This window comes from Anas platyrhynchos, chromosome 16, assembly GCF_047663525.1.
Source record: "Anas platyrhynchos isolate ZD024472 breed Pekin duck chromosome 16, IASCAAS_PekinDuck_T2T, whole genome shotgun sequence".
NCBI classification, from domain to species: domain Eukaryota; kingdom Metazoa; phylum Chordata; class Aves; order Anseriformes; family Anatidae; genus Anas; species Anas platyrhynchos.
Window position 1 is genome coordinate 13,601,316 of NC_092602.1, and position 26,455 is coordinate 13,627,770.

At 35.7% G+C, this 26,455-nt stretch overlaps 1 protein-coding gene and 1 long non-coding RNA gene across 22 annotated transcripts in view; one reads left to right on the top strand and one right to left on the bottom strand.

The window, feature by feature from the left end:
• The window catches only part of RIMBP2 (RIMS binding protein 2), a 158,857-nt gene that overhangs the window by 106,656 nt on the left and 25,746 nt on the right, over positions 1-26,455 (top strand). For 13 of the 21 annotated variants that reach the window (XM_021271355.4, XM_038187705.2, XM_038187707.2 and 10 more), the window contains 11 exons: positions 902-1,006; positions 4,213-4,263; positions 6,454-6,474; positions 9,829-10,033; positions 14,906-15,057; positions 17,431-17,507; positions 18,772-18,881; positions 19,338-20,147; positions 23,052-23,203; positions 23,591-24,058; positions 25,538-25,687. In XM_021271355.4, the coding sequence (XP_021127030.1) occupies positions 902-1,006; positions 4,213-4,263; positions 6,454-6,474; positions 9,829-10,033; positions 14,906-15,057; positions 17,431-17,507; positions 18,772-18,881; positions 19,338-20,147; positions 23,052-23,203; positions 23,591-24,058; positions 25,538-25,687 (2,301 nt within the window). The remainder of the gene's footprint in view (positions 1-901; positions 1,007-4,212; positions 4,264-6,453; positions 6,475-9,828; positions 10,034-14,905; positions 15,058-17,430; positions 17,508-18,771; positions 18,882-19,337; positions 20,148-23,051; positions 23,204-23,590; positions 24,059-25,537; positions 25,688-26,455) is intronic. The other 8 variants (XM_021271356.4, XM_072024459.1, XM_072024460.1 and 5 more) reach the window with 2 other exon arrangements.
• On the bottom strand, positions 21,476-26,179 carry LOC139998819 (uncharacterized). The gene is made up of 4 exons (XR_011803803.1): positions 26,104-26,179; positions 24,897-25,079; positions 22,527-22,777; positions 21,476-21,715 (listed from the first exon to the last, which is right to left on the bottom strand). It is a non-coding gene; the product is annotated as an uncharacterized lncRNA (long non-coding RNA).

Genomic DNA, 26,455 nt, shown 5'->3' on the forward strand with positions numbered 1-26,455 from the left:
GTTCTTGTCTATTGCAGCCATATACTTCAGTTTCCAAGTGCTGATTCCTAGTAGGTTTCTGTGTAATAACTCATGGTGCTGCAGATTGTATCTCTGCTCTGGGAGCGTTAGAGAAAGAATATACAGTTCTTGAAAATAAAAATCTGTAATACCCATTTTGCCAGAGAAGAGATCAGAATCTATAGAGATCTTTCTTAACTCCCATTTATTAAACAGGCTGTTGGAAAGTTATAATGCTATTGAGAGAATAATATAACTTGTAATGAAAAAGATTTCTATCTACAGAGTGTCTTGACATTGTTCAGCTTGTGCTTTTCCTAAGAACCATGTCTCATATTGCTTTGAACCATGAGTAGTAACTGTTCTTCAAACTTTTTAAAGTACTGTCTAGTGACTTTTGTCCAAATCTAAGTTTTAGTTTCGCTTTCTGTAATTCACTGTAATTAATGATCAGAGATTAGCAAAGGTAAACTATTTCTTTTGGGTCATCATTTGGAAAGCAAATCACAAACCATATCCTAGATAAAGAGTCCTTTAGGGAACTGTCAAGCAAATGTTTTTCCAAGCTTAATTTTTCAGCACAATGCCATATATAAGTATGTATCTAATGGCTAAAATGGGTTCTGCTCACTTGTGCATCACAGAGGCCATACTGCAGGTAATGACAGTCATATCTTCTGAAAGAGACTGCTGTCAAAATACCTGAGCTTAGCATTGGCAATATGCCTCTTAAGGACTGGTCAAATTAAAACCCTGTTCAGATTCCCCCTTGTTTGTCAGTGATACCAGAGTTTTTTATGTTGAGATGAGCATCTGCATGTCTGTGAATGGCAGCATGTTTGGCTACAGGGAGAGGATGTTGAAGTCTCCTGATAGTTTTGTTTTCTTTTCTTTAAAACAGCATATGCGAGAGGCTGCTGAACGGCGGCAACAGCTGGAATTGGAGCATGAGCAAGCCTTGGCTGTTCTCAACGCCAAACAGCAGGAAATTGAACTCCTGCAGAAGGTAAGTGACAAAAGGGAAAGTAAAGTTTAACAGCAAATTAGAGAGCACAGGTCACAAAAATCTCTTGATTTAAAGGAATTTAATCCAAAGCTTCCAAACTGGTTCCTAGCTCCCTTCCCCCTCCCCCAGTTCCAACCTATCTTAATTTCTTCCTTCCTCCCTTTTTGTTTGGCTCAAGAATACAAGGATATATTTGGTTTCCTTAAATGTCAGAAATGAATCCAGTCTTAATTTCATGTTAATCAAAATACAGAGAATTGAACATTCCCATGCCAGTTTGATTACCTGGAACAGTTAGTCATTCTCACTGACACATTAATGTTTTATTAGGATTTCCTTGGCTTCCAGTCACTGGTGATTCTCATTACTTTACTACACTAAATTAGTTTGAAGTAACTCCTAGTCAAGGTCCTTACATGTTGCAGTTGATCTGTTTCTTAACTAAACTGTTAAGTACCTCATTGCCAAGCTCATTCTCTAATTTGAAAATCATTTCCAAGACATTTTTTATCACAGTGCTACTTCTCAGTTTTCATTATAATTTATAAAAACATGGCACTGAGTTTCAATTTTGCCAAAGTCACTTAAAGTTGCGTTTGTCTAAATACAAATGTTGATGTTTCCAACTGTTTGAGTTGGAAAAAATACAGAAATAATAATGCCAATGATAGTTTAAGAATTGATATGGACAGACTTTCTCAGCACAATAAAAAAAAAATGTATAAAGATGTAGTTTTGTTTGAAACAGAATGTTCCATTTTACCTAATTAAATCTTCCAGTTAAATTTCTTTTAGTCTTTAACAAATAATCTTTTTAGGCATATTTAAAAATACTATTTATATAGTATTTCTATATAGAATTTATAGAAATATAGTATTTCTATAAATATTCAGCTGCCATCATTTGAACTTCCACATGAATTTTAAACTTAAATTTCTTGTCAAAACAAAGAAACGAAGGAAAGGTGCAACTTTTCTTCTTGCTAATTTTTTTGTTACATTCTTCTACTAAATCTGAATCTGAATTATGTTTCGTTTTTCTTGTTGTTGCTATAGACTGGCATCAAAAGTTAAATCTCCCTCATACTGTTCCTCCAATCATTTATTATTTTTTTTTGCTAAGCTTTAGCACAATAAATAGACATTTAAAAGCACAAACAAGATTGTATTATATTTGGTATTTTGTTGAATGTAACTAGATGGCATCTGTAGCCTGTGATTATGATAAAATTCTTTTTCAGTGGATCTCAAGTAGCATGGAATATAAGATCACTTAGGTGTCTGTGTTGCAGTCTATTCTACCTTGTAGACAGATGGCCAAGCTAGTTTATTACTTGCAGTTCTCTATGTGTGGTTGTGGAGATGAGCACCAAGACTAGTTTGTCCTGCTTTTGCCTCTAGATTGCTGGTATCCAGTACATTTCCTTTCAACATTACAATGTGGTGTATACTTTCAGAAGAGTCATTTAAATAAATCACATACCTAAATAACTGTAATACTTTGCTTCCATAATTAACAGGGATTGCTGGCTCACGTTTCATCCAGAGCTGACCTCCCAATGTGCCTAGTAAATGTGTTACATTCTTTTTTTTTATTATTTTTTTTTATTATCTAATTACATGAAAAAGTATTGTGAAATGAAAGCTGTAACTGCAGGCATTAACAGGATGATATTTTGACATTTCACCACATATCTTGTTACTGTTGTAAAGTTGCTGATGAATTACAGAAATGTAGGTGTTAAAACAATGCACGTTACTAGTACAGTTCAATGCATTTCCTGTCATATTTTGATATTATAAATAAAAATTCATTCTGTTTTTAATGTACATGCAGACTGTTCAGACTATCAACCTAAAAGGAAGAACATAATATTGTTCATCCAATTTTTGTGCTGATAGGGAATCAGATGGTCTTTTTCTCCAACAAAGCCTTAATATAAGACAGAATGATGAAAAAGAGAGATAGCTATTGATGCAGCTTTCCTAATCACTTATCAAGAACTCATATTCTGATTTTATAAAACTTGTAATGATGGATAGCACAAGGCTTTCTATTACCTGCCATCATATTTTTGCTAATGCTTCTGGAGCCAATTTTTTATCACATACTAGTAATAAGATTTATTACTGTAGTACAGGAAGAAATATGACTGTGCTTGCAGGGGTAAAGCAGGCTTTATTACCATGCATGACAGTGAAGAATAGTTCAAGTATGTGTTGTGGGTTGTGACTTTATGGTCTGACCCAGCTTCCATTCAAAATAACTGAATATTGTAGCCCATGTGGAAAAATGTCTTTCATTGCAGTATCTGGCCCATTAAATTTTGTGGCACTGCCCTCTGCTAAACAGTTTGAAGACATTTCTCTCATGAGGAATGAGCAGGATATGGTCTTTGAGATACAGTAAAAAGAATCCAAGGGGCACAGTTTGTGCATTGCATTGACATCAGCATAATGCAATGGTTAATAAAAAAAACGTGTTGCTCATCTTGGGCAAGCGTCAATAAAGAAGATAGTGAAAACTTAAATGGAAGTAAAGTGAGGGTAGCACAAAGTTACTGAATGCTAGTTTTTTGTAGTTTTAAGGCTTATGATTCTGGCCAAATTTGATAACTTACTTTCTGATCTACATATAATAACAACTTCCTACTCTCGTTTACTCCCTCTTTTCTTCTTTGGCTCAGTTGATTGAACTCGAAATGTACTCCCATTTACAGACAACCTTTCTTGTGGATATATTGAAGTGTTTTGTGAGCTATTTGTGTTGCTGCATGTAAAGAATGAGCTTAATTTTTGTTTTGCTTTTTCCTAACCAGTACAGTAGGTTTCTACTCTCTGAAACTCCTGCAATGTAGAATTGACAGAAATAGCTCATTTCTTGGTTTTATTTTAGAGGGTTTCAGAGATTCTTACGATATGTTCTTGCAGTTTGTTGTGCATGCTTGTCTTGCTCTAACTAAATGTTAATGCCACTAAGCTTCACTGAGATTCTGTCTCCTAAAAATATTTCAATGGCTTGAAACCAAAGTGCTGTAGTGTATTGCCCAAGCCAGCACTCCAAGACTTTTTTGAAGTCTTTGAATTTGAGTATACAGTATGCTACATTATGCAGTTACAATATTCTATATATAGCCTAATACATTTTTCTGTTCTTTTTTATTATTATTTATTTTATTTATTTATTTTCAATGTATGAAAACAAGGCTCAGGTTGAAGCTAAGAAGGAACATGAAGGAGCGGTTCAGTTGCTAGAGGTAAGAAGATATCCTCTGGTTGTGGAGGTTCCATTCTGAATGCGATGGCTTAACAGGAATATCACTTCTGAAAGATTCAGTGCTATAAAGGCAATTCAGTCATGAGAGCATTAAACTGGGCTGTTGGAAGTCACACGTGTCCCTCAGTTTCTGTTTGTATAAGATGGAAATTTTGGTACCGTTTTTTGTAAACTATTATCAGATGTATATCTGAGTATGTATATCAAATGTATAAAAAGGCCCTCTTCAAATTTGTTATAGTCTGTTCAGTGATTTGCCCAGACCATTTTTAAATATCTGTGGGAATGGAGATCTGACAGCCTCCACAGGCAACCTCTTTTGGTCTTTCAGTACCTTCAATATGAAGAATATTATTCTTGCATCCTGTCTGAATTTTCTCAGGATGCTACTCATATTGATTGACTCTAATCCTATTGCTGTATATCACCAGCATGGCCTTTCTTTGCATTTCCCAACTAAGGTGCAGTGTGTTTTTAGAATTTGCCAGTGAACAGTGAATTTAGTAAGTAAACACTGTGAAATAAATTAATTTTTAGAGATGATTTGGGTAATTGGTTTTACTAATTTTTAAAACATTAAATAACTGCATATACTAAGGCAACATCATCCAGAAAGACACATCAAAAAATCTTAGTATTTTCATTAACAATTGCTCATAGCAATTGTGACTTTTGGTATGGTGCATTTCCTAGAAATTCATCCTAATGAAAAATCTAGTATTTTAGTCTTCTGTGCCTAAGGATACAGAACTGATTGTTTCTTGCATAGAAATAACATGATGAATAGGAGAAATTCTTACTCCCATTCAAAAACCATGAGTTTTGCTGCCAGCTTTAGTTGGAAATGGGCAAGGTTTACAAAACCTCTTTGTCTTCAACCAGAATTAAATTTTTACAGTTTTTTAATTGTGACTGTTACAGTAATGGAAATTCTATAGGGGATACACACAGGTATGGTTAAATTATGTATGCAAACACAAAAAATCAGATGACAATTCCAATAAATTAAAATACTTAAGTGGCTTCCTGGTGCTGACAAAACCGTTTATTTCTTTCCCAGTCTGGTATATAGCAATGCAGGATTACCCATGATGTTGTATAAGGTTATGTTGTATTACGTTGTAAAAAAAAAAAAAAATCCTACAGCAAACAATTCCTTTCCAGTTTTCCAAAACTAGGCTCAACAGATTCTTTGTTTTAAGTTACAATCATATGTTTTGATGCACATGGATAAGATTGTGTCAGGAAAAATAGGTACACAAGAAAGTAGCGTCCTAACTGTATCCAGACCTACTTTTGTTCATTTTTGTTCTTCACTTTTTTCATGCATAACAAATTTTCAGTGATAACTACCAAACTAGATTTTCTGCCAGAGGAAAAGGTATTAAATGCTTATTCTTAACATAACTTACATATCCAAAGAATGTACAAGAACATAGAACATAGATTGACTATAGCAAATGTGTTTATCTGTATTTCATTTAGAAATCTGTTTCTAGTATATAATTTGTGGACTTTTTTTTCCTTCTAATGGTAGTTGTTCTGTCTGTGTACTTACTGGAGATGAATTTATGAAGATACACTTTCTGATGCATTGATAATCTCTTTTTTTTAAACAAACAAACAAAAAGTTTATTTAAAATTAATATTCCCATGGAAAGGTTTTACTCATATGCTTTCATTATTAACACATATATTAAATTTGTTTTGCCTTTAAGAATATAAGATAATAATTTAGTGCATGGTGGAAAGTATATAATGCAGGAAAACACAAGTAGAAACAAAGCAGGCAAGTGATTATTTACCACCTTAAGCTAAACAAAATTCCTATTTAGCTGATTTGTTTGCAAACTTTGATTTGCATAACTCCATCAAGGTTTCTTAAGCTTTTGTTTTTTGTTGGCTTAGGCCCATTAATTCTTAGCATTTGGTTTATTTAATCTGCTTTTTGCAATTCAAGATCAGCAGTGGTATGGATTTCTCAAACGTTCTATAGTGTGTTTTGTGTTAATGCATGTTTTTACACCTGTTAACTGTTCCAACGGTTTTTGCTTTGAAATGTTAAAAAAAAAAAAAAAGTGTTCAAAAACTGGTTTTATTTCTTTGTTTATTTCACATCTCTTTGTTTACTGTGTCTTGTTTGAAATTTATTGCTTTGCACTTCATCCAGAACACGCTGGACAGCATGCAGGTATTTTAGGGCATTATTCTCCATTCCCTGTCCCAAATCCTGCACTTCCCTGTAAAATAAGTATGATAGTCCTACCTAACCTTCCATGGCATGTGTGCTAAAACCATTGTTATGCAAGCATGCTTGGTATTGATTGGCCTGATACCGAATTGCTGAAAACAGATTTTTTTTTTTTTATACAAGAGATTAACCTCCAAATATGGCATGATTTAATGAAGAAACAAATACTGTTTCTGAAAGTGAACTTCTTGTGAGCATGCCCACTAAGAATGGTTTGATAGTTTATTCAAGATTGTAGCTTTCAGACTGTGTGGATTTTACCTGAATTCAGATCATTTCATTGTTTATACAAAGACAACTTTATGCCATATTTTCACCTTGGCTTGATTTATTTAGACACCTACTGAAAGCCATTCCTGCTACATAAACAGTTAAACTATGAAATAAAATACTAGTCTGAATTCAAGCTATCCACCTGGAAAGCTGCTCATCATCTTATCTGTCTTGTGTGAACAATATCTGTCTTGTCATAGATGAAGTCTGCTTGATTTTATGTTTAAGAAGCTGTTTAGCACTGTGTATTTTATGAGAAATTTAAGTTCTCATAACTCAGTCATAAGTGAAGTACATTCAGTATGGTCTGCAGTGAGGATGTCTTGTCACACAAGGATTGCTGTAGGTAGGTTCAGTTGTAGGGAGATCTGGTAGACGTGACACTTTTGCACTATTTTTATTGAGACTATCTGGGCAGTGCCATGATAAAGAGTACAAATTCAGTGCTTCTGAGAATACAAGCACATGCTTCATTTCATTGTGCATCATTTCATATATGTATGAGCACGTTGATTTCTATAGAGAAGTGAGTCTGGCTAATTAAAAATGAACCAAACACCTCTCTGGAATCAGGAAACAAAGATGGATACAGGGATGCCTCCTGTTACTTCTGTACTATTGTGGATCTTATGGTAATTTTTCTTTTATACAGCACCAGATTTGTGCTCACTTCTAACTCACAAGCTTGATTAAAAAAAGCAGTAAAGGCATTTTTCTTTCAGGCTTCATACTATCCTGAGAGGACAACTCTAGATAAAGATTCTAGATGATCAAAAGAAAAGTGACATACTTTTGGTACATACTGCAATGCAAATCAGTTCTTAAATATATATATATATTTTTTTTTCAAAAATATGTTTCTAAGGCAGCCTTAGCATCTTGTTGGGGTCATGATGTCTTTATTTTTTATCTTATGCTAGAGTTTCCATAACTTCATGCAGAAAGGTCTATGTGTATTTTTAGAGAGCTGAATAGCTTGTCCTAAAACTTTCTGTTGGAAAGAGAGGGATCTAAAAATCCAAAGCATTTTATTTCTTTGTCTATTTAATATTCTTTTAAAATTGTATATAGATGTCTTATTTGTGCAACAAAGTGACAAGTAGCAAGGACTCACATTTCAGTTGCTGAAAACCACAGTGAAAAGATAAAAGATAAAATCAAACAAAGCATTTAATATTTGTGTAAAAGTCGCACAATTCTTCTCTATCTTACTACATTCCATTTCATAGTCAGTCATATACACTGAGAATTTTTTAGCAGAACTATATTAATTTGTGTTTTTATAAGTACAAAGAAAATACATCCTCAAAATTTATTGTAGCTTTAAAAATGTATTTATTCCAAAAAAGGAACAAGCAAACGCACAATCATTAGTGAGGAAATTTGGATTCATATGTTCTTCTGGGGACTATAAGGAGTGTTTTGTTTATCTTTAGTTGTGCTAAGATCCTTCTATTGGTGTTATGTAATATGTGTAGTTTTCTTCATATGTATTACATGCATTTTTCCTCCTCATAGGAACTGAGAAAATTTTTCTCTTCCAAGAAAAAGAAACCTTAGCACACTTGAATAAACCTAATTGATATCCAGCCTTCCTTTGTTAGCACAGCTGTTTAAATAGGCTGTTTAAATATTATAAAGGGGGTTTTAATGAAGGAAAGTGATGTTTTTTCATCATGAAGCATCAGATTAGGATCTAACGCATGAGCTTTCCATTTAAGGACCCTATTACTGCTTCTGAGCTGCTTCTGCTTGCAGTGTTAAGGTCACAGCATGTGAGCCATGGGTGCTCCCTAGGTCACAAACAGTAGTCTCTCTGGCACATTTCCGGAGTACAGACCAACTGCTTTCCCCTGTGTGAAAATCAGACCTCACAAGCGAATTTCTCAGGAGTTTTGCTAATTCTTCAGTCTTCTCAACAGGCGTTAATTAATGTGATCTTTCCCAGCCTTCTGGGAAATCTTGATTTCTGTTTGTACTCATCAAGAACACCTTATAGTGTATGCAAGCAGATATGCAGGCTGTTTATAGATGCAGATTGAAATTTAAATGTGCTATATTAAAATCATTAATATATTCTTAATTTAGCTGGTACACTAAATGTGCAGATTTGGATAAAATGAAAGGTATTTTCATGTTTCACTGTCTTTGCCACTCTTAAATTTACTTTGAGTTAAAGCTGTAGAAAAAATCCTGAATTCCCATGCCATTTGTAATTCTTTTCATCCAGGGCATCTTTCCTTTCAGTTACACCATCCATTTTTTTCATGTGAAGATTTCTTAAACAGTATGTAGGCAAATTTTGCAAGTCATCACAGAAGCTTATCTTTTAAGTTCCGTTTTGTTATTTCCTGATGCCTCAAAATTATAACAGAAATGAAATGTTTGCCCACAGTGACATTTTTATACTTCTTCCAAGCTTGCAAACAATCTTCCCTTGGCTGCTGTCTGAATTACTTCTGTGTGGTTTGGCACATACAGTGAGGAGCATTATTTTTGAAAGGGAATTCAGCCAGTAGCTAGTCCCACGTTCTGCATGATCCAATGTTTTTTGCTGTTCTTGTTGGTTTCTAATATATTAAAGTTTACCTAGCGATTCAGAATTCTTCAACTTAATAGTTGAGGATGGGCAAACCTCAGAAAAGTACCTGGGTTTTAGAAAACATTGGAAAAATATACAAAAGTGACATTCAGATACGTGTGTATGTCACAATGCCATACGTTCTGTTTGCAGGTGTTCTTGGCAGTGATGTTCTTAGCACTGCCAAAAATTATGATGAGAAATTTCCACTTTGGGAATTGGGGATGAGAAGAATATTTACCTCAATATTGAAGAGTTACTAAAAGGTTTTGTTCTAAATATGAGTGAGAACTTAGGGGGACAAAAACTGGGGGCAACAAAAAACAATGGGTGTTTTTATCCCAAATAGTTTGCCTATCCTGGTACTTTTGGAAAATCAAATCCTTTCATAACTTGCTCTGATATCAGACAAATGTCTGTGTTATGTCTTGCTTGTGCAGGCCAAGGTCCGAGAGCTAGAGGAAAAATGCCGGACACAAAGTGAACAATTTAACCTCCTGTCCAGAGAGCTGGAGAAGTTTCGGCAGCAAGCAGGGAAGATTGATCTCCTGAGCAGTAACACAGTAGCATCCTCAGATATTCCTGGTTCTCCCAGTAAATCTCTATCCCAGTTAGTGAATGGAATAGCCACTTCTATAGGCAAAGGTAAGAACGTGCATTTTGTTTCACAGAATCATAGAATCACTAAGATTGGAAAAGATTTCTAAGATCAACTGGTGTCTGATCTGTCCTGTAGGTTTTAAGAAGCAACTCAATGGTGTAAATAGAGTTTGATTATATAAATGGAAGATAGAATTTGGTCCTGATCCTGTTTAGTGACTTGTTTAAATTTCAGAGTATTTCTTAGACCTTCACTGAGATTGTTCTGGATTTATTCAAGTAGCAGAATTCTCTCTACTCATTGTTAGGTGTAGCAGTAAGAAACCTGTTCAATGCTAAAATGATGTATTCCTTATGTAAAGATCTACTTCTGTTGAAAGTAGAAAGACTAACAGTATATAAAGGCTTTGTTGGAAAATTTTGTTAAAACTTTGCTAAAGTTTCAGGGGCAGGAGTTGGTCTGCTATCTTGTTGAAGTAACAATTCACAGGGAAATCAAAAACAGACACAATGCACTACCCATTACATTAAAAAAAACTTGTAGATAGTGCTAAGCAGAAAATGGGAAAACTTAATGGAATATTTTTATAAATATGAAAATGTTTTTGGTTTAGTTGCATTTTTTCAGCAGAAAGTACAGACTTCTCCATTAAAAAAAAAAAAAGAAATTAAAATATAAAATAAATTTTTGACAGAAGCAAACACTGTCTGTCTAAACACAAATTCTGCCACAAAGTGGTTTTGGTTGAAAAGGAGTTTCATGGGATGTATTTTAACACACCTGAGGAGGAATAATACCCATAGTTGTTTATTAAACTGTGCAAATGTGTTTAAAATTTTAAGCATGTTTAAATTGGTATTTGAACACTTAAATACTGGGTATTTCAGAAACTGAGAAGTTACACCATTGTTGATATAAGTTTTAAAAGAAATGGAGAATGTAAAGTTAAAAAAAAAAAAAAATCTGTATTGGTGTTTTTATGCATAAAGTACCTAGTATGCTCAGCTCAGTGTGTGTTTTGACAGGCTCTGTGTTGAATTTTCACCAGGTCATAATTGCCTGTTGCCAGAGGCAACTGCTCCTCCAGACCACACATCTTTGTTAACAATTCATTATTCATAAAAAGTTTCAAGGCAAGAAGTTACCTGAGGACACCTGAAAGGAACCTGCATGTACATTTTTAGATTGTGTATAACTATGTTGTTATCAGGGCTGAGAAGTGTTCTCACAAGCAGGTGATACTTAGCTCAGTATCACCCATGACAGAATAATTTTTACTACTTATTCTACAAAGAAACACTTATAGTTTCCTGTTATCAGATAATTTCCATAGCTTACAAATTCCCCTGAAATTGTTTTAGGATAAATATAAAGAGGAAGTAGACAAACAAAATAGTCTGCATTTATTTGTTTTATTTAATCTTGTTAAGCTTCTAGAAAAATTGTGAGGTGTAGGGCCTAGAAATCACAAATCATTTCCATATCACTATAGATGAGCAGTTATTTTTGGTGAAGGGTGCCACACTCAGTGTGAAACCAAGTCAGAAGAAACCAGGGTGACATCCTTCTTTTATTTTGCTTCAGTGACTCTGTACTTTATATGGCTTAGTTTTTTAAAACACAAAATTATAGCTGTTTGCAGTCTCACCCACTGTGGTGTATATATAAGCTTAAAAGGCTCTTCTGGAGCTGCAAATCTTACCTAAGTGGATATTAAAGTGCATTAAATAGAGAATTCACAAGATGTTACCTGATGGCTGTAAGAATTTAGCAGAAATTTCCTTAATAACAACAGGATTAGCTCTTCATGTCCCTAAGGGTAGGATTTTCAAAGCAAGACATATTTTTAGAAAGGTAATTAAGTACTGAAATGTTGTTTAGGCAGCTTGTGAAGGTCCAGTCTTTATCTCTGGAGTTGATCTAAATAGTCCTCAGTCCTCAAATAAAAATCAACTAAACATTCTGAGGTCCTGACTCAAACTTAACACACTATGTAGTATTTATTCTATAACTGCTAATAGAAACAACTTTTAATAAAACCTTCAAAACAAAATAAACAAAAATCCTGAAAAAAGATCTGGACTGGAAACACGGAACACAGCTAGGTATGTACTGAAGTCACTTAAAGGCCTTGCTCTCAAAGCCTTTTTTCATAACCTATTGATTTTTATACTACTTAGAATTCAGGGCCTGCAGCACTGTAGTATAAACATCAGAAATCCTTAGACAATATTCATTCTCAGTATGAATACAATGATAACAAGAAAATAATGTTTAAGCAAGTGGGTAGAATGTCTAATTATTGAAATCAACTATTTCAGAATAATGATGGTAATGCTAAAGCAAGTTCTTCAAACCAGAAGTGTAATTATTTTTATTATGTGTAAGGAAGAAAGAGCACATGAGGAAACACAAGGACAGCTTTCAAAGCAAAGCAAATGACGGAAATGAGATCAGTTTATGACCAGCTGCTTTGCCTTAATTAACAATTTTTAAATGTATCAGGAAATGAAATAAACCTAGCCAGAATAGATTAGAACATAAAAAGTTCCCTCTGAGCATATAATAATGTCACAACCCAATACAAAAACCTTCAAGATTTATTATTCATCAGATAAAGGGTGCATTTAAATGGCCTATCTAGATAATTTAGGTAGTTCATAATGAATCAGCAGTCCCACAAATAAAATGGAGAGGCTAATTGTACTTCAGCTATGGTCAGTTTCAGTTCTGCCTGAGACATTTAAATTAAGTTTGGAGTTCTTCTTTGCCTCTTTCCTTGGAGGGGTGTTCAGATTTCCTTGACAGGTTGTTGCTAGTAATGGCCATTTTGATGGCATATGGATTTTACAAGACTTAACACACACACACACAAAAAAAAAAAAAAAACAAAAAAAAAACAAAAAAAAAAGCACATGGCTTTTTAATTCTCCTAAAATTTAGAGGTAAAAGAGACATTTCTAGAAGCTTCTGGATGTTCTTATGAACTAGTACCTTGGTGTTTTTTTTAAGTGTTAGTTTTATCCACAATGCAAATATAAAGGCAAAGATGCATTTTTAATTAGTTTCCAGTGAAAGAACAAATTTTAAGAGTTTTAATTGGTCTCATTCCTCCATATTCATACTGTTGTTCAAGCCCATACATCTCAATGAATTGCCTTGGCTGAAGAAGAAAATCATCCTAGCAAAGCAAGGGCTAGATTTTCTAAGAATCTCTCTCCACACTTTGTATGTAGTGCAACAAATTTAGTAACAAAGCCAGGAGGTATGAGACCAAACAGCAGTTTCCTTTGAATGAATAATCACAGTTGGAACAATTATTTACAGGCTTGGCTCTGACAGGCTGATATGGCAAGCACATTAACAGCAAACAGAAGGAGCTAAATTGTCTAAAGGTTTCTTAACAGGGATGACTTTTCTATTATACATGTGAGAAAGGTTCCAAGAACAAAATATGCAGCCTTTACCAGCCTGAGGACTGCTGCAAGCAGGGCTGATTGTAATAAATCTTTTGTATGGTGACTGGTACATTTCCCTGTTGTCAGTGTGCTTAAGCTGTCTTGCTGTAAATTACACTAATGCAGAAAAAAAATTAATCATTTTGGACTAAGGAGCACACCAGAAAAAAAAACTCTGATGTTATGTTTTGGAGGTTATGGTCTTCTGCAAAATGAATAAAGAAGTTCCAGTGTTAATTCCAGGTGACGTGTCTAGGAAGTTTGCAATTCAGTAGCAAAACTTTGCTGTCCAGACTTCTGGCAGAACTGGAGAGGAAATACCAAACCTGCACATATCTATGGTCTGAAAAATTAGAGCATAGACTTGTTATGTTAATGAGAAAAAGTGAAGAGGAGAGAAGACACCCTGGATATCTGATTGTGTCAGCAATGCCCCAGACTTTGCTATATATAACTTCTGCTGATGCTGCGGGTATAATTATGCTCAGTTTACAGTTTTCTGCTTCTTTTCACGTGGTTTGGGGACTAACCTAATAGTGAAGGAGGAAAGCTGTGAAAATATTTTATATTTCACCTTTTTAGGTTCTCTTGCAACCTTAATGAAGTTGTTCTTTTTACGTATGTCTCCTCACCACTAGGTCTAGTTTTCACTTTAGACAATAGGAGATTAGTGTGTTCAGCCTCTTGTAAGCCTTTCTCCTTAGGTCCTTTAAATGTGCAGTATATATTGTCTTTATTTTTAAGTGTGTTTAAAAAGCACAATAATATATATATATATATATATATATAAAGTATTTGGAGATGTTTTCTTTTTCATAGTTTCTCTTTAAAAAAAAATAATTGATGGCAATATGATCTAATTGTGTGTTTAGTACTGGTGTTAATGAGGTACTCATAAGAAATATGCAACAGGTATTCTTGGAACTTATTGGCCCCGCAGCATGCCAAAATACTTCCCTTCATTTCAAAATAAATATCCTGCCAACCAAATGACTTACATGTCAGTCACTTTCTTTGAAGATAATTGCACAACTTGATTTTATTTTCCAGAATATGAGAGAGTCACCAAAAGAAATAGAGGGGTTCCAACAGTAGCTTTCTAGTCCTGAACATGTTCAACGACATGGCAAATTACTTTACTTCTCCAAAGATATCAAGGTGCTCAGAACTAAAACAGAATTCTTTGCATTATGGAAAGCTTTAACTTTTATTTTTTTGAATTAAAATAGCCTCACTATCTACATGATGTTCCACTACATAATGTTGACTTATGTAATCTGTCAAAAGGCTGTGAAGTAGTAGGCTTAGCTACTTTTCTTGTCTTCACTCTACCTACCCTAGTGTTTTTCTAGAATGATTTCTAAAAGGAGGAGAAAATAACTCTCTTCTTGTTATTAGTTGGAAATGTTTCTCTTGAAAGCAATTATTTATTCTTTCATGTGTTTTCTTCACTGCCAGGTCATGAAAGTCCTTCTGGAAGTCGTTGTGTGATTTCAGAATTTATACGACCTCTTCAAATATCTGGAGACAAACCAGAGCAATTGTCTGTCAAACCTACATTCTTGTCCAAGTCAAGATCTGGTGCCCCAAGATGCAGATTTGATTCAGATGTGAGTCTTTTGAAGTTTGTTACTGGAAATGTGTGTTATGGGGCCAGGATCTCTTCTCCAGGGACTGATGTGGGATCATCCATCTCCTTTGAAAAGACAAGAATATTCTCATTGTCTGAGACAAATTGTGAATGTGACCAGTGGGAATTTCACTGAACTTTTCAAAGTCTTAGTTGATATGCTAGTTACATGGTATGACAAATGCATGTGTGAGACCCTTAGGCTTCTATGAAAATCTCATCCTTGCATTCAGAGTTCTGCATTACTTGTGTGCTTAAAAGGTGCAGGTCAGTACTTCTGTCTGTGTCTGTTTTGGTGTATGTCTGTTACAAAGGTATATTATTATTATTGTATATACCAAAATGTGTGACTTTGATAAAGCCTTGGTATCTACATGTAAAAGAGCAATTCTGACCAGTGCCCTGTCAAGGCAAGTGTGCTTTAGGCTTGAGAAGTGGCTCATTTTGCAGTACTTGTTCTTTGCCTGGTTTTCATGACGTGTTAATTTTCTCACCACAACTAGGCTCATACCACCTGCTATAAGCAGTTTCTAAACACTCTTCTAAACTAATTTGGAGCATTTAATCTAAACTCTTACGCTATTCAACTTTCCAACTTGTATTTAATTGTACTTTTGAGAGGTCCTTCTTAAAAAGGTTTTCTAGTTTTTAGTAGAATTCTTGTAGAAAGCCAGTGGGAAACTCCTAAGAACTTTACAAAGACAATGTGACAAGTTGGTTGTTGATATTTAGGGAAAATTTTAAATATAAGAAGGTATAGGACACATTTTGAAAGCTTTATAGAAAGGTATAATATTATATATTAAATATTATATGCCTGTTATATGTGGGCAAACAGAAATGAAGAAATTATCTTTACTTTGTACCCTCAGCTTACAGTCCTGACTCCCATTTTTATCTTTACAGAAGTAAATAAATTGAAACTGTGTGAATATTCTCTACTATTTTATGTTCATTGCTACTGAACCTCTGAAAATTGATAAAATCCAAATGATTTTAAATGGATCGCAAGACTGAGTATGGTGTAGGATATTCAACAACATATTAGATTTTAGTACAGTAGAAATTCCATGGTTGTTACTATGGATTATCCACAAATAAATATATTATGTGTCCTTACCACCATGAAATGTGGAACATTCACTTCTTTTTGTAGAGGCCACAGAAAAAGCAGCCCGAAGTAGTCAAACCAGAAACAGCAGCTTAGCAATGAGATTTAGGGAAGCAGAACTAACAGCAAGGAACAGAAGACATGCATGTCAAATTTAATTCATTTTTTCTATTGTTTTTGAGTTATCTCTCACTGAGAATGTCAAGCCCTCTTTTGCAGAATTGTTCTTTGTGTGCTGTCTTGAGTGTAATTATGTGATACATACTTACCTTATGCAAGCACACAGAAATTAAGTTCCATTCTTTTTTACAAGTATTCAGACCCAAAGGAGAGTGTGTTAATAAAATCATTAGGAAATGTGGATGAAAACTTGACATGAGCTTGGCAGTGCATGCTTGCATCCCAGAAGGCCAACAGCATCCTGGGCTGCATCAACAGAGGAGTGGCCAACAGGTCAAGGGAGGTGATTGTCCAGCAGGTCGAGGGAATGTGATTTCAGATAATAGAAAGTGTGGAATTCAACAGTTGCTGCTGCTGCAGATTGGATTGGATTGGAAAGGGGACTGTATTTTATGTGATATTCATTGTTTCCAGCTATGTGGAAACTGACACTCGCACCAGCTCAGAAACTCATCATTTGTCTCAAGTATTTAGCTACTAGTATCACGGTGCTATGGTAGTTTTCTAATTAAAATAGTAGAGTATCATTTTAGGTCATCTGTATAATTACATAGCTGTATTATGAAACACTAGATATATCATCTATGATAGGTCACTCTGGAGTAACTGAGTTTCTTGTATTTTAATAAAGACTTCACTAAAAGCTTTGTCAGGAGGGTGAGATGGTCAGAGGCTAGTATGGTTAAGTAACTTCAGTCAGCAACATGAAAGTGAGTGGACATGACATCTTCATGCATCTCTACTTACCAAATGACAAAGAACCAATCCACATTTGGGTTGATTTTGCAAGCTTTTGAGGAAAATCAATATCCAGACTCAGAAACATCATCTGAATCTTTGGAATATATCAAGAAATAGCTCGATTTCTATGCCATGCTAGAATCTGAATTGCAATTCCTTCATAGCCTAAGACCTACTATGCAAAAGTGCCTAATTCTGTTCTATATTAGAATTTCTTTTTTTTTTTTTTTTAATGTTGCACATTCTCTGTCAGATTTATATTGTCTGATATAAAAGTGGTGCATGCATCTTTTAGAAATCTTTGTTTTGTTTTCTTTACAGATGGATAATGATCAGAATTCCAATACCTCAAAGCAGAGATATTCTGGGAAAGTCCATCTTTGTATTGCCCGTTATAGGTAACAAAACCAGCTCATTGCACATATAATACATAGTTGTAATATTCAACATGACTTTGTTTCGCTTTTGGGAGGTAGGTTAACAGAGCTATGTCCCTGCTTCCTTTGGGCTGTGAGTCTACTTCTACAGCATAAGGGAGGGAGCAGTGTGCCTTGCAGCATGCAGAGATGATTGTCTGTTAGATTTAGATAAACTAGGCTTTTCAGGGGATACAGCCCAAAGCTGGCAGGTAATAAATAATTGGTCAGCTGAATTCCTTAGTATTTGATGTTCACTTGGTTCTAATAGCATAAGACTACAAAAACAGAAAATAGTTATTTTCACTGTAAACCAAGCTTGAGACTGCTGTAGATAGCAGCCCCCTTTCCTGTTTGCCAAGGCTGCAAAACACATTTCCACACACTTCAATTCTGAGAAAATGCAGTTATCCTTGGGAGCATTTGCATCCTGAGGATAACCGTATCACTGCATCTACTGTCATCAGCAATTCTGCTGTCTTATAGTTTTATATTTCAGGATGATTTTAAACAGATTCTAATATTTATTCAAGATTACTAGAACAATTATAACATGTGGATGCTCTTTTAAGCACTGATACACTGCTGGTGCCAAATGACATTTCAGTCTCCTGGCCAGGCCTGTTTTCTACAACACCTTACAGCAAAAAAATATTATCTGCCTGTAGTTAACTCATAAGCTGCATTCATGCTTCGAGATTAATATGGATTCAAACACTTCTAACAAGTTTTGTCTATGAGTAGCTTGCTTTAGCTGTAGCTTACTGGTTTTGTCTCTATTTAATTTGTCTCTGTTGAAATTTAATAACTTTTGTAAAAGACCGTCATATAAAACAAACAGAAGATGCGGATTGGAAGAGATGTCCCAAATGAGATCTCCTTAATTTTTTTTATTTTTTATTTTTTATTTTTTTTAATAAAGATTTAGGCCAGGGTATTCAAAGAGATCTAAGTGGAAAAAAAATGTGAGTAAATTCTCTGGAAAAGGATGTGATTTTAAGTGTATAGTGTTTAAGTGAATATGTTGTGTTTCATGGCAGTTTGTTGGCAATACAGTTCATAGAGGCAGTACAACAAACTCACCTAGACTCCGTTCAAAATATGTTTCAGAAGGTAATCAGAAACAGCAAACCAACGACTTATTATCTAATGCACCCTTAGAAGTGTATACCTTCTTCTGATTAGGATTCAGTTATGTGGTGGTTGTAAATGAACACGCATATTTTTCATCTCTATTCCTTTGCAGTTACAACCCTTTCGATGGACCAAATGAAAATCCAGAAGCAGAGCTCCCCCTTACGGCAGGAAAGTACCTTTATGTGTATGGCGATATGGATGAAGATGGTTTTTATGAAGGTATTTATTTTTTTTAATCTGTAAATTCATGCTAAACGATGCAGATTCAAATCAGTGTTAAATACACTCCATGTGCTTTCCTTCATCTACTACAAAATCAGTTGCTAAAATTACCCCTATCATCTTTGTGTTAATTAACAGAGTTTCTGCACTGGCAAAACCACTCCTTGCAGGCATAGCTAATTATAAGATATTTTATATTGTCAGCTTTTCCTACTTGAAAGATAAGATTTAAGGTGACAAGAAAACTTACTGTGAGTTCTCTTGTGTTGTTTTTTTTATTATTATTATTATTATTATTTTTTTGCTACACTGAAACCTTACTTTCTCTAACTGTGAATGCTGTTTATGTATAGCTTTCATCTGTATCTTCTTCCTTATCTACTTATTGCAAGTCATTAATGTGCAGGAGAAATGCACTTCGAGGACTTTAATGACATTATTCTCTCTCACCAGGGGAACTCCTAGATGGACAGAGAGGACTAGTCCCTTCAAATTTTGTGGATTTTGTTCAAGACAACGAGACCCGTTTATCAAGCACGTTAAGCAGTGAACAAGATCAGAATTTTATCAACCATTCGGGTTCTACTTTAGAAGGAGACATCCTAGAGATAAGTCCACCAAGTCACATAGACTCTAGCATAATCAGCAATGGCGCAGGGACTCTGGATGTGAACATCGATGAAATTGGAGAAGACATTGTGCCTTATCCTAGAAAAATCACCCTTATTAAACAACTAGCCAAAAGTGTTATTGTGGGCTGGGAGCCACCGGTAGTGCCACCCGGATGGGGAACCATTAGCAGCTATAATGTTCTGGTTGACAAAGAAGTACGGATGAACATAGCCTTGGGAAGCAGAACGAAAGCCCTTATAGAAAAGCTTAACATTTCTACTTGTACATACCGAATATCAGTTCAGAGCATTACAAACAAGGGTAACTCGGACGAACTGCAGTGCAGTTTGTTAGTTGGGAAGGACGTAATTGTAGCCCCCTCTAATCTTAAAGTGGACAACATAACCCAGATTTCTGCTGAGCTGTCCTGGCTCCCTACAAATAGTAACTACAGCCATGTCATCTTTCTTAATGAAGAAGAATTTGACATTGTCAAGGCTGCTAGCTACAAGTACCATTTTTTTAATTTGAAACCCAATATGGCTTACAAGGTGAAGGTCATGGCGAAGCCCCATCAGATGCCCTGGCAGCTTCCCCTAGAACAACGAGAAAAAAAGGAAGCCTTTGTGGAATTTTCTACATTGCCAGCAGGTTTGATATTTTTCTTCCTACCCCAAAACTCTGCAGTTAGATTTCTCTGAAAAATTCTAAATAAATTAACCTAACCTTTAGCTTTATACTGTAATCACTGTCACATTCATGGGAAGACTGCAGATTATTAGATTGCTTTATGGTATCTATAATTAATTCCTCTCCTGTTTTATTCTCCTCCTGGTTCCTGGGTACATTCTGGAGAGATAAACTAGGGAAAGACATGTTTATCTCCATTATGGATCACATGCTAATTTTTATCAGAATAATCTCAATTTGTTTTTAATTAGTCTAGTTATACTAGTTCTGGTAATTATTTATTTTTGTTGGTGTGGACAGTGCTGGAAATAAACAGTTATTACTTCTAGAATATTATCTGTATGTTGTTTGTGTGTCTGAATGCACTTTTTACAGGGATGACCCGACTCTCTTCTGTAATGAAAAGCATTATGGATAGCATAGCGGATTATGCAGTGATTTAAGGGGATTCAAATATCTTTTGGTTGTGTGGTTGTGATCAGAAGTATAATATGAATTGTTAAAGGTAACAAATTGGTCATGTTTTGGAAAGAAAGGGATTTTTTTCCCCCAACTTGCTTTTACATTAGAAATGTTGTAAAGTGTTATTAGTCTTTTCCCACTATTTAAGAACAGTGATGTAGCATTGAAAACTAGAGATGAAATAATGTAGTACATTTAAAGGGTAATGTCATAATTTTGGGGATATATTGCAATACCTGAAAATTTCGGACATCTCTTCTTATAGATTCATCTAATCAAGGACAAGTAGAAGCCTCCTTATATAGTTAGACTTTCAGAGCACTGAATGCCTCTGAAGCAGGGACAGTAAAGCACAAGTGACTCCTGGTGACTAAAATTCCAACAACATGTATTGTGCAATGGGTTAATTGACTTTGCTGGGATTTGATTCCAGCGAAGGGGGATAAATTAGTTCTGGTCTCTTCCTTGCCTTGCAAGACTTATATGTAAGGAGACATGCAAGATGGTTGAATTTAGAGAAGTAATTAAGCTTGTATGTCTACTGCTTTTGATGCTGCTTATTTATAGGCTCAGTAAAAATGTCCTCAGTTCAGGCATTTACTATTTTATTTTAAATCATTTCAGTGGGTTAAGTGGTGGTGCTATTGTAGCATTTGCTAATAGAAGGGCATTTTAAACTAGGTATATGTTCTGCATAACCTGGGATATACTGCCTTAGATGGTGGCTTAAATTTATTAAATGAGTGAGGTTTTTTCAGGCTAACTGCTTAACATGCTGCATCACCCTCTAGTTGCTAAAGCATGATAAAGCAACAATGAATTATTCTCTGTTGAGAAGCATTACAGTTTATTAAACCAATCTCTGTTACAGCCTACAAAAGTAGAGAGAGACTCCCTGGATATTGATTTTTTTGGGAGGTGTGAGGGCAAGAGAGGGAGAAAAGGGAGGAAGGTGCCTTCTACTGTGGGAGCAGATGAATGTCATTGTCAGAGATGAGATCCTGGATTAGATCATATACATTCTCTCCTGTAAACTGAGGAACTCTTCTGTATGTTGGGCATGCCAGCTGTAAATAAAATAGGGAAGATGAAATTGAACCCTAAATCAAAATCTTTGTCTTAGGAAATAATAGTATTAGACCAGTTTATGTGCTTTGGCCTTGCTAGTTAAAAATACACTGTAGGTGCAACTAATGGTACAGGCAAAAAAAAAAAAAGTAGTGTCCTGAATATGACCAGAATTGTGTTTCCATGCAAATCCTTGCGGAAGGATTTGGATCCATGGCAAAGGATGAAACTCGGTGAAAAAAAAACCTACTGAAATGCACTGATGGTTTTATCTAGAAGCTGAGGCTTGTTTAATATTAACGCTTGTGTCATGATCTGTTTGGTAGCAATGAATGCACACAGTTGTAGTATTTATAGCTTTCTCTCTTGGTAAATGAACAAAAATTGTTGGTGCTTAGTTCAGTGGCAAAAGCAAACTCACAGCAACTAAGGTTTATCATCTTCCAGCTATCACCCAGAGCTATCACTGCAGCGGAAACCTGCATCTGAAATGTTTTAGCATGAAACACTTCTCAGTGTTTGACTGTTAAATTAACAGAACAGGATGCCTGAAATATTCATGAACTAATAATCTCTGTGATGTTTTTACTTTGGTTTCTGTCCAAAGTAGTGCTATTTATAGTAGGTTAATAATGCCTTTTAATTAAGAATGTACTTGGTGTGCTATTACCGAAACGTACTGTAAATGCCTTAAAAGGTTAGCAGGCATATTTTTTTCAGTGCAGAGGAGTCTTTGAGTCCAGTTTCCCATTACATCAACATGCTGCTGATAGAAAAGGTTACGGTTCTGGCTCGCAGTCCACAGCTCACCTTAGTGCCGACGTGCTTTCTGACCTGCAAATCTTGGCTTGGAGTCACTGACGGTCATGAGACAGAATTTAAAAGTGATTTCTGAGTATGCCATATGCATTCAGTGCAAAGATATATTCCAAAAAGTCACTTGCTGTCACTTGCAGCAGTTTTTCATTAAAAAAATTTAATTCAGCCACTCCTAGGCACTTTTCTCCCCACGTTTTCCTTTTCACATCTTCTGCATTCAGAGCAAGTAGTAGTTATGCAGCCTGAAGGGATAAAAATTGTTCCTGAGCAAGGTGCAAGTACAGACTGTCTTGCAAATATAACTTAGTTAATAGCTGTAGGCTGAGGGTCAGTTTATAGCTCCATGATCTGCTGAGTGTGTGCTTCTGTTTCTACACTGTAACTGCAGTAAGAATATTTTGTCTTCTTGAAAAAATAAGTGCTTTGAGATCAGTAGTTTCCAGCTCGCAAGTATTATCAGCTGATGTACAAACTCTGATCTAATGCTCAAAGGTGACCAATCTTGCCTATCTTTAGGTCCCCCAGCTCCACCTCAAGATGTTACTGTCCGGGCCGGGTCCACTCCAGCAACTGTACAGGTGTCCTGGAAACCACCAACTCTGACTGCAACAGGGACCTCCCATGGTGCCAATGTCACAGGCTATGGTGTTTATGTAAAAGGTCAACGGGTAAGTTCTTCCAGTGTTACAGGTACCTACATAAGGTGAATTTCCACTGACAGGTAAAAGCAGCAATAAATGTGTGATGGCACTTGGATATGTGCAGGGTTTTCCTGCGTTTCAGTAGAACCTATTCTTTTGTTTGTGCTTAACTTAATCACTAGCTCCCTTTTTATACACACTTCATCTTTTGGACAAATTATTTGAAAGGATTAAAGACAACTGGTGCTAATTGGTGTGGAGACCTAATGTGAGCTCTCGAAGCTCAATCTGTATTGGCAATAATTGACTCCATGTTAAGACCTTGAAGGCTGTACTTCAGTGTCATTGAGGGGAGTGATGAGGGGAGGGAAATAGATGTCTTCATGCTAGTAAGTTGCTTTTTTGTGTACCCAGGTGGCGGAGGTGATTTTTCCAACAGCAGAGAACACACTGGTGGAGTTAATGAGACTAAGAAATCTGGAAGCAAAAGAAGTTACTGTTCGAACACTCTCTGCACAAGGGGAATCAGTGGACTCTACTGTTGCTGCCATTCCATCAGACCTACTGGTGCCTCCAACCCCTCACCCCAGAACTGCTCCCAAATCTAAGCCATTAGCAAGTGCCGGAGCCCCAGAAACCAAAGAAGAACATTTAGATCCACATTTAAAAATGGATGAGTCATGGGAGCAGACTCGTTCGGCATCCCCTGTTCATGGGCACACACTTGAGCCACCTCTCCCTAACTTTCACAGCCCTCTTCAGGGGAGGAGGTCTCCATCACCTAACCGAATACTCCCTCAACCTCAAGGCACACCTGTCCCAAATACGGTTGCAAAAGCCATGGCAAGAGAAGCTGCACAACGAGTTGCAGAGAGCAATAGGGTAAAGGCAAAATTTTTCTTGCTGCTTCTAGGAATTGCTTTATTCATTGTAGCACTTACTATCAAAAAACTTTGTAGTATACACCTGACTGAGCAGTTAATAAATTCCTAAACACTGAAGGTCAGTGGTTTGAGAAGAAACAGTGTGATAAAATTCTGTGGCATCTTTCACAAATATGCTCATAACTATAAAAAGCACTGATCGACCTTTGATCACTAGAAATGTTTTTGGAAAATGCAGAGCGCCTTACTTCTGAAAAAAAAAAGAAGAAAAAAAAAAAAGAAAAGGTCTCTGGGCAGTTATTTTCTCATCACAGCTCATAACTGCTAGTTACTTGCTTCAAGATAAGATCTGGTGTCAGTTTTCATAAATTCTCTTTGTCCTTCATAACAACTCATGTCATGAGTTGTTATATGGAGTCTTTGGTCTCCCATTGTATCTCCAGAATAATTCCAATTACTTTGACATTTATGCATGTTTTAACAGCCTGCCAGTATTGATTATCTCTGTTTCAGAACAGAATTGAGCCAGTAGGTGATGATACCAGTTTTGAGAAGCTAGATAATTCTGGGTCAATAATCTCTGGGTGTATTTCTCCCCTTTCTTTATAAGGAAAGCAAACTGGGATAAATGTAATAGAGTAAAGACAATTAGTTTCTTTGGCACTCAAATGAAAGTTGATATAACAAACATAGAGAAAGAGAACTGAAATGCTTTTTCTGTTTTTGAAAGTTGCTGACATAGCATATGCTCTGAACCATGCTTATTTACATTAATTTTAGTGATGCTGAAAATGTCCAGGGATCTGGACAGAAATTTACAGATGGATTCACTCTACCTTAAATCAAATTCCACCAGTGATATTTGTTATGTTTGATCTCCAGTAGTAGCAATTCTCCCTTTGCAGTAGACTGTTGAGTGTCCTCTCCCTGACATCTATCCAGCCTGTTAGATGGCACACTCAGGAGGCCTTGTCATGGGAGTAGGCAGCAGCATTCAGAAGCTGAGGGGTAAGAGTCACCTGTGAGTAGAGGAAGAGGATAAAGTTTCATTCTATAGCTTTTTTCTCATTCTATAGCTTTTTTTTTTTTTTTTTTTTTTTTTTTTGTACTGAGCTTAAAAATGCTGAAATGAGTGACTAGGTCTTCTGCTAGTCCTCAGCCAAGGGGGAAATTAAAGTCTTCATTAGCAGCCTCTGACTGTATAATGCTGAGAATTTTAAGATAACAGTGGAAGAGGGAAGAAAGCTAGCAGCTGTGTTATTGGTCACATGAAAACATTCTTAGAGTGAGAGTGATAATACAACCAAAAAACTCCTGCAGGCTCCTAAAAGGTTAGAGTCAGGAAAACTAACATTGTTTTAAGACACAAGTATATTTAAATGTTGTGTTCTTGAGTACTCATGTCTTATATTTGCCATTTCTCCATTGGTTGCAGGATCAAGTCTTCACAATTTTCCATTTTTTGTTGCTTTGATAGATGGAGAGAAGAAGTGTTTTTAGTGAAAGGAGCAATGCAGCCCAGTATGCTAACTCAGATGATGAGGAAGATGGCTATGATTCTCCTAATGTCAAAAGGAGGGGGGCTTCAGTTGATGATTTTCTGAAAGGGTCAGAACTTGGAAAGCAAGTAAGTAGCCTGGTATTTTTCTTGTGTCAGTTGTCTGGTATGAAACAAGTATTTTTGTGAAGCTCAGCAGGCTATTCAGGGTATCAACTGATTATTGTAGTCATACTGGTAAAACTGTGTGTGAATGTCCTCTTACTGGAGCATTATGCTGTTTTATGGGAACTGAATGCTTGGCACCATGCATCTATAGGTTGTTATCCCAAGCAGTGGCCTTAAACACTGGAAACAGAAAAAAATGGAACAGAAACGTGACTCAAATGTCACATTTGGGCTCTAAGCTTCTTCTGTATCATGCATTACTCTTGCATATGAAAGCATTCTGTGAGGAAAAAAAAAAGGGAAGGGGGAAGGATTTCTGTGTGATATAAAAGACATAAAATCCTAATTAGCAGAAAATCAGCAACATACATACATACTTTGAATGCTGTAAGGAATAGAGAGATGTTGCCAAAAGAATTTTTCCACACCTGTGCAGCTTTTAGTCTGATCCTGCTGGAAACAAACATGAATTTCTTACATTACTTTTAAGAGAGTTGTAAATCCTAGCAAAGATATATTTTATTATGTCTTGACATGGTTAAAGAATCTTATTAGCCAAACATCTGACCTCCCTTCTTGAAGGGTCAAAGCAATGGCCTTCATTATTTTTGTACCAATTTTGAGACTTTCTGGAATTTTGGTTCAGTTCGCTACAGAAGCTCAAGCACTTAATATGCAGCTTCAGAATTTGATTCAATCTTCATGTACAGTGGTTCCCATTTTTTTTAA